At 45.9% G+C, this 7,822-nt stretch overlaps 1 protein-coding gene across 1 annotated transcript in view; it reads left to right on the forward strand.

The window, feature by feature from the left end:
* Window positions 1-7,551, forward strand: part of BMP7 (bone morphogenetic protein 7) — a 40,071-nt gene extending 32,520 nt beyond the window's left edge. The window contains exons 3-7 of the mRNA XM_068208032.1: window positions 3,329-3,477; window positions 4,642-4,839; window positions 6,030-6,106; window positions 6,767-6,877; window positions 7,384-7,551. Of these exons, the coding sequence (XP_068064133.1) occupies window positions 3,329-3,477; window positions 4,642-4,839; window positions 6,030-6,106; window positions 6,767-6,877; window positions 7,384-7,533 (685 nt within the window). The 3' untranslated portion in view covers window positions 7,534-7,551. The remainder of the gene's footprint in view (window positions 1-3,328; window positions 3,478-4,641; window positions 4,840-6,029; window positions 6,107-6,766; window positions 6,878-7,383) is intronic.
* The last annotated feature ends 271 nt before the right edge of the window (window positions 7,552-7,822 follow it).

The raw sequence follows: 7,822 nt of genomic DNA on the forward strand, positions 1-7,822 counted from the left end.
TGAGACACTACCAAAGACATCAGCAGGCAAATGCCAACCTCCTGTCTTCATCTCAGGCTCCACTGAGAGCCTGATGCTTGAGACAACCGAGCAGAAAGCCCCAAATTTTATCATTGCTAAAAGCTCCGACACTCCCGCTGATGTCAGTTCTTTGAACGCCGAGCCATTTTGATGTGGTCTCAACAGAACATACTTGTGGTCTGGATCCAGACTTTGTAATTTGTGTAACTCTAATCTAGACATTAACATTTCCATGTCCCAGCTTAATTTTTTTGTAAAAGGAGGATCATGTGCCTTTCCTATCTCTCGCTCTGGAAAAAGTCATGGTACAGTTTCTTGCATGCACTGAAATTCTAAAATGAAGGCACTGAATGCAGGGCCAAGGAACCAAAGGGTTTTTTGTTTTTTTTTTGCCTCCTTGCTGCAGAGCCATCATTCACATTGCTCCAGGGACATGCTCTGTGAGTACACAGCTGGAAAGTGAGGTACAGGAGTGAGATGTGCACTAGAAACCTTTTCTCTTTGGGCTCAGATCCTTATCTCACAGCTAAAACCCAAAGCAGCCACATTAGTTAGACTTAACCAGCACTACCTTCTGTGACAAGTCATTAGATGGAAGCCCTCAGAATAAATGCTGTTTAAGTCTTAGCAGGACAACATTTCTTTGCTGTGTTTACTGTGTCTTGTCCAACAAGGATATCTCGAGGGCTGGCTGCCTATTAGCTGGTGATTTAATGCTGTTTGCCTGACTTTGGAGAGCAGGACATTCCACTTAAAGGAGGTTTTCTTTTTGAAAAGAACGAGAGGTTTCTTTTAATCTGAACAGGAGCTACATCTCAGGAGCCTCTGCTTGCAACACCAGTGAGGTTCTGCATCCCACCCCTGGCCACTGCTGGTGAGCCAGGGCAGAAAGCACTAATCCAGGAGTGCTTGAACTCCTCCAAAGGGCATCTGACATGGGGCTTTTTTGGGGTCCAAGTGTGTGTGGGAAGGACATTTCCCTTCAGTGGGTCCCTTTGATCTCTCTCACTTCGGGCTTCCCCTCCAGGCCTATTGTTTGCACATTGCTGTAACTACAGGAAAACAAAGCTTTATACAATTTCCCAGGCTGACTCACCCTAGTACTTGATGCCTTCTCATGTAGTCTGCTTACCCCGATTGCATCATGTCAGCATGGGAAGCTTAAAGGCTGTTTTTTCTGAGTAATAATACTGCAGCTGAACAGTAGCTAAAAATAAACAAAAAAAAATCATGATCTCTACTATCATCGACCTGCAAACTACAAGGGCAGAAAACCAAGCAAGCCAAGTCCCTGTTAACTAAACCTTGTGTGAATCATGAGTTCCAGTCAGGGGCCATGCTTAAATAATGTACTGTGTGAATAAAAACCCCTTCACTCTGGAAACTTGGCCTCAGCCACTGGAACGGGCCAATCCATGCAACTCCCTCGTCCCTGCCTCCTCTGGGATGTGTTTGGTTCAGTGTGTTGTAAACAGGGAAGGCTGGGAGGTGTCCTGCACTGTGGGAACGGGGCCACTGCTCCTGGGTGGGGATGACACCCCAGGAGATTTGTCCCCTGGTTGGAGTTCAAGCATCTTGCACTGCTGTAACTAACGTGAGAGGGGTTACCCGTGCGGTTTAACTTCAGTTTTCTGGGAGCACCCAGCAAAGCTGACTGAGCTCCCAACACCTGCCTTGCGCCTCTGCATTGCAGCACCACGGCCCGTCCTGAGCCACCCTCCTTGGCTCCCAAACGCCCACTGGAACACTCCCACAGGATCCCCTCGGCCTTTGCAAGGAGGTGTTGCAGCAAGTCCAGCTCTGGTGTAGGGCTTCTTCCACAAAGCGGAGCTTTGCTTACAGGCAAGCACTAATTGCACCCTCGGCAGCACCCGGCTGCATGTTCAGCCGTGGGGAACCCAAATTTCTCCTGCTTTAGGGAGGCAACACAGAATCCTCTTCCTGCACACCCTGTGTGCTCACGTGCTCTGCAGGAACTCATTGCAGAAATTCAATTTCATGTAAGTCAGCACAGTCAGAGGTGGGTGGTGACACCACTTAGCTCACACCATCATCTCTTACACACTCTGGCCCACTAAGGTTGAAAGGAACAATAAATAGTAAAAGCATTGCAAAACCCCCTCCATTCCTGTTCTGTGTGGGACAAAAACTTCTAATTTCTTGGTATGTCAAAGGGGAAAGAATCACTAAAAGCTGTGAGTCAAAAGCCCTTATGCCAACAGCTTTGCTCAGATTAATTTCTGATCACCTGATGTTTCATGGAAACAAGAGGCACTGTGTAAACCAAGCTGAATATACATATTTGCACTGCCAAATCTATAGTGACCAAATTCATAAGGCCTTTTAAAGCTTTGAGGATGTGATTAAAGGGTTTTTCAAGGATAGTTCTTAATTCAAAAGGATATAATTACACTTGAACAAGTTATCATGTTTGTTCACTGTAGGTACAAAAGCAGCTCTTACAGGGCTTGTCTAGACACTTCCACCATGTGTCTTTGTTCTTCTTTTAAACTAATTTTTTATAAAAGAACTGCAGCAGCATCCACTTTAATCTGAGTTTTATCTCTTTCTTTTCTGGTAAGAGAAGACTCCTTCCTTTACAGAACCTGTATTTTCTCAAATTTTAATTTTTCAGAAATTTGCCAGGAAATGTCCTGTAAATCTGAAATAATTTCACTTTTTTCAAAAGAACAGAATCTCTCTATTTAGGATCTTTTTCATTTTCTGATATTATTTCTCCAGCTAGAATTTAAAAAAACCCCAAGCAATGAATTGAAAAAAGATTGTGACCCACAGTAGTGCAGACCTGTGACTGTGCAGAGGGTTATTGCCTCAATCTGTTATCTGTAACCTCAGATGAGCAAATTAAAAAGAAACAAAACCAAAAACGATAACATATGTTAATGTATGCACACCAGTGTTCCAGCTGGCTTGCACCAACACTACAGTCATGCATAAAAGTCAGGAAATTATGTGTGGAAAGGCTAATGAGCAGCATTGTTTGCCCAATTACCAGATTTGCATATGCAAACAGTAATTCTGCAGATCTGGGCCTTGCAAGCCTTTTTTGAAGTTGCATCAGGAGCTCAAGGTTAACAGCAAAGTAACCCCAAATCTCAGGGAGAGGAGAGGAGAGGAGAGAGGAGAGAGGAGAGGAGAGGCTTCACCTGACAGTGCTTAGAGGGGAGCACAGAGCAGCCCAGCTCCAACTATCGCTGAAATCCCAACCCCATGTGCTGCCTAAAGGATGTTTGTGGAGACTCCAGTGGAAATCCCGGCTAACTGGGACTTCTGCTTTTTGTTTCAGGGATTCAGATTTGTTCCTGCTGGACTCCAGGACGATCTGGGCTGCAGAGGAAGGGTGGCTGGTGTTCGACATAACCGCGACCAGTAACCACTGGGTGGTGAATCCCCAGCACAACCTTGGCCTGCAGCTGTCCGTGGAAGGCATTGATGGTGAGTGTCACACACCAGCAGAAATCAGGGACTCTGTTTCATGATTCCCAGCCAAGGGAGGCACTAGATATCATATGCTGTAAGTACAGCAGGATTTTGATGCAACACTTTATGCTTGGGCAATCCTCAAGGCTTTAAGTGAAGTCAAATACCAAAATTAATCAACCCCCAATGTTTCTTTGTAACTGCTGTTACATGATATGTAATCATGAAGCAAATACAGTCTATTAAAAAAAAAATCATACTAAATAAATGAACTGAGAGCCCTTGTCCCACTCTCCCTGGCCAGGTAGCCTTGCAGGGCTTCTCCAGGAAAGTGCTAGCTGTCCTTTGGCATGTTTGATTTGTGGCCAGGCCCAGCTCTGGCCTTAGCAAAAGGATCACAAAGCCATTACCATAACTTGGATTTAGCAGCAGCACTCAGTAGCTTGGGACAGAATAATCCTGGATATCATCTCTGCATCCAGACATCCCTCGACAGCAACAAGGTGAAACATTAAATTTCCCACTGCCACCCTCTCCTTGCCTTTTTTGTAAATAATTGATTTAATTCTACAGAGAAACCTACTAATTGTCTTCTACCAAAAATCAAGTTATTCCAGAGCCCAAGATGAAGGATGAAGACGAAATCATGATGATTATCATGGATGATAATCAAAGTTTTGTGCAGAGTTATGGCGGTGGCAAGATGCAGCAATAAGCAAATGTCTCTAAACATTTGTTTCTCTCAGCTGAGGTGTATCTGGAACTCTGTCAGCATTTCATACAAGGCATTTTTATTTTAAGCTAATAACCTTCAGTGGGAATTTAGTGTTCCTATGGGCTGAGTTTTATGGTTCCTTTTATAGGATCACTTCAAATTATAGGTTGGTGAACTTGAAGAAACCCCTCTAAAGAATGCAGGAAAAGCTAATGCTAAGCGGATTTGGGGTAAAATAACTATACGTAGGACTAGTTAATGAAACTTTTACACCCAGATATAAAATGAACTTAGCTGTGCTGAGCTGCTCTTGTCAGAAGCAGCTCTGCCCATTAAGCCCAGGTCTTTGGAGGGTGGATGTCACTCCCAGGAGCGCCCCTGAGCAGGCAGCAGCTCTGCCCTGTGCTATCCTGGCTGCTGCCAAAGCTGCTGCAGCCCTCCTCACCACTCTGTCGTGCTTGCAGGGCAAAGCATCAACCCCAAGCTGGCGGGGCTCATCGGGAGGCACGGCCCCCAGAACAAGCAGCCCTTCACCGTGGCCTTCTTCAAGGCCACCGAGGTGCACCTGCGCAGCATCCGCTCCACGGGGGGCAAGCAGAGGAGCCAGAACAGATCCAAAACACCAAAGAACCAGGAGGCATTCCGGGTCTCCAACATTGCAGGTACAGCACAGCTGGCTGGGGCTGCGGTTCTCCCTCTGGGGTGACGTGGGAATGGTTTCTCCCACATTAGCTGTTCATTGTCCCTTTGCTCCACCGCCGGTTTGAAACGGTGTGGGGTTAGGGTTGCTCCAAAAATGTCAGGGAAAAGAATGTTTGTTTGAAGCGATGTTAAATTGAGGGATTTCTTCATCCAAATTTTAAAAATACCCCAAGCACCTAACCAGAAAAACTCCTTTTCCCCCATATGAAATAAATCCTCGTTTTGAAATCATCAAAGAGATCAGTGTATCTGAATCCAAATGCTGTTCATTTTCAGGGCTTGTGATTTTAAGTTTAGCCCCTAAAAAGCATAGTAGTCCCAAAATTCTTGCATAGAAGAGGGAAACCCATTCTTTCTCAGGATAACCATGGCTATTCTGGGGGGAGCTGCGCTTCCTAATTTGGAAGAAAACTCCATCAGACATTTGAAATAGAAATGTGGCTTAATTATGTGATACCTCAGAGGAATGGGCTGGCTGTGCTGAGGCAGCAGCAAATTCCAGCTGCTTCCGGGAGTGCCTCACTGAGTGGAAGGAGAGGTTGCAAGGAGCAGAAGGAAAAGGAAAACAGAACTTCCAATCATATTTTTATAGAATCATTAAGGTTGGAAAAGACCTCCAAGATCAACAAGTCCAACCTTTGACCAACTCCCACCTTGTCAACCAGCTCAGAGCACTGAGTGACACCCTTGGTGTCAAGTGGTCCCTTGAACACCTCCCGAGATGGGGACTCCACTGCATTCCTGGCAGCTCCTCCCAGTGCCTGACCACCCTTTCGGTGATGAAATTCTTCCTGAGCCATTCTTTCTACTTGGGTCTTCAAATCAGGCTGTATGTCCAGGATGGACTGATTCTCCTCTTATGTATAGGCAATAATCAGAGTGATCTGTGTGTTGCTATTAGGAGGTCAGAGGAAGTCCAGGGCAAAAAAAAAAAAAAAAAAATTAAGATAAAAAACCTACTTTCCCAGGCCTTTTTTGGCATTGCACAAAAAAGCCAGAAGTGCATTTCATACAGGTTGAACCCAGCTATTATTATGACTAAAACAGCTAAAAAAGGAGCTGTAAATGCACCAGAAGAGCAGCAATGCCTCACTCCCTGCTGAGGGATCTGGGGCTGCCCAACCTCATGGCCACCATTGTCCCCTCACAGAGAACAGCAGCAGTGACCAGCGACAGGCCTGCAAGAAACACGAGCTCTACGTCAGCTTCAGGGACCTGGGGTGGCAGGTAAGGGCTGGGGGTGGCATTCCTGGGGGTGACCAGGCTGGGACTGGGGTGCCTTGGCACATCATTTGTCAACTGCAGCAGTGAGATCCAGCCACCAACTGGATTTTTTTATTTTAAATCCTGAAGGGGGAAAATATTGTGTACTGCCTTTAGCATGCTTAAGTGCTTCTGCTAAGTTGGGTGTACAAATATTTAGTGTGAGGCTGGCTGGAGGCTCAACACATTCAGATCCTTTTGAGGGGCTGCAGCCCTGCAGGTCCTCTGGCAGTGCTGAAGGCACACATGGATCTCCATTTTCATCTACCCCTCTTTTTTAGACCTGGTTAAAGCTATTTTCCTTTCTGAAAGCTTGTGTCTGCATTGTGTTGCTGGGTGAAGTGATCCTTGAGGACAGGCAGGACGCTGCTGAATGGATAAACAACTGAACCCAGATGTTCAGCTGCTCTGTGGGCACATTTGCAGCGTGGGGTGTGTCCCTCCTGGAAGAGCAGGCTCTTTAGAGGCCTCTAAGAGAGCTTTAGAAAGGCCAGGGGGCCAGATTTTTATTTTGCAGGCCGCTGTAACTGTGTGTATGAATGTTTAGATTTATGTGCTGGTTGGCTTTTTGTTTCACCGCACTTCTGTCCTTCTCCACAATCTAATGGCTCCAATTTAATCAAGGACTGGATCATCGCTCCGGAGGGCTACGCTGCCTATTACTGTGAAGGAGAATGTGCTTTCCCCCTGAATTCCTACATGAATGCTACGAATCATGCCATTGTACAGACACTGGTAGGTGCACCCTATCTCCTAGCACAGGCTTACATCTGACGGGTGCTACTCAGAAATCTATTTATGCACAACAGGGTCTCTGAGCTAACAGGGGAAGGAGGATCTGCCTTCGCTCTCAAGGTGCCTGCAGCACCTGGCCCCACGTGTCTGGCCTGAATTAGTACCTGCCCAGAAATGACCCTGTCTTTGCTGCAGGCATTGGCAGGCTCCCTCTGGTTTGAAAGTCTCTGTGATAGACACTAATGGGGGTTTAGTCCCACTGCATGGGAAGGAAGGAACAAGACACTGTCAGCACTTCTTGGGGAAACTCTGTAAGGATCCACTCCGTGCTGCCACCAAAAGTGGATTTGGGGTCAGACTGAGAATCAGTGAATCCCAAAGTTACACAGCTCAGCTCCTGTCTGAGTGAGGGTATGGGAGAGGCAGAAGGTTGCCCAGGAAAGAAGAATATGGGGGAAGGAGAGGGGAGAAGTAAATCTTAACATTTCTCTATTTTAATTCCCCAGGTTCACTTTATAAACCCAGAGACTGTGCCGAAACCCTGCTGTGCTCCTACACAACTCAACGCCATCTCAGTGCTCTATTTTGATGACAGCTCCAATGTTATCTTAAAAAAATACAGGAACATGGTGGTACGAGCATGTGGCTGCCACTAGATTTGTAGGACAGAAAAAGAAGAAAGAAAAAGAAGTGATTTGCAAAGAGTGGGTTTGTGTGGTTATGCGGGGTTGGGGGAAAGATTGGTGCTCCAGCCATGGGTTTAAAAAAGTCCCAAACCATTTTAGGACCAGGCCTCTGAAAGTTCAGACAATGGAGCAGTTTCTGGATCTAAAGAGGCATTTGAACACATTTTGTTTTAGTTTATTACAGACAATGAGCTTGTAAACTGAAACAAGCCAGAGAAACCGTTTAAAACCAAATCTGCTTACAAAATTGGCTCCTACA

Source organism: Anomalospiza imberbis, chromosome 17 (assembly GCF_031753505.1).
Source record: "Anomalospiza imberbis isolate Cuckoo-Finch-1a 21T00152 chromosome 17, ASM3175350v1, whole genome shotgun sequence".
NCBI classification, from domain to species: Eukaryota; Metazoa; Chordata; class Aves; order Passeriformes; family Viduidae; genus Anomalospiza; species Anomalospiza imberbis.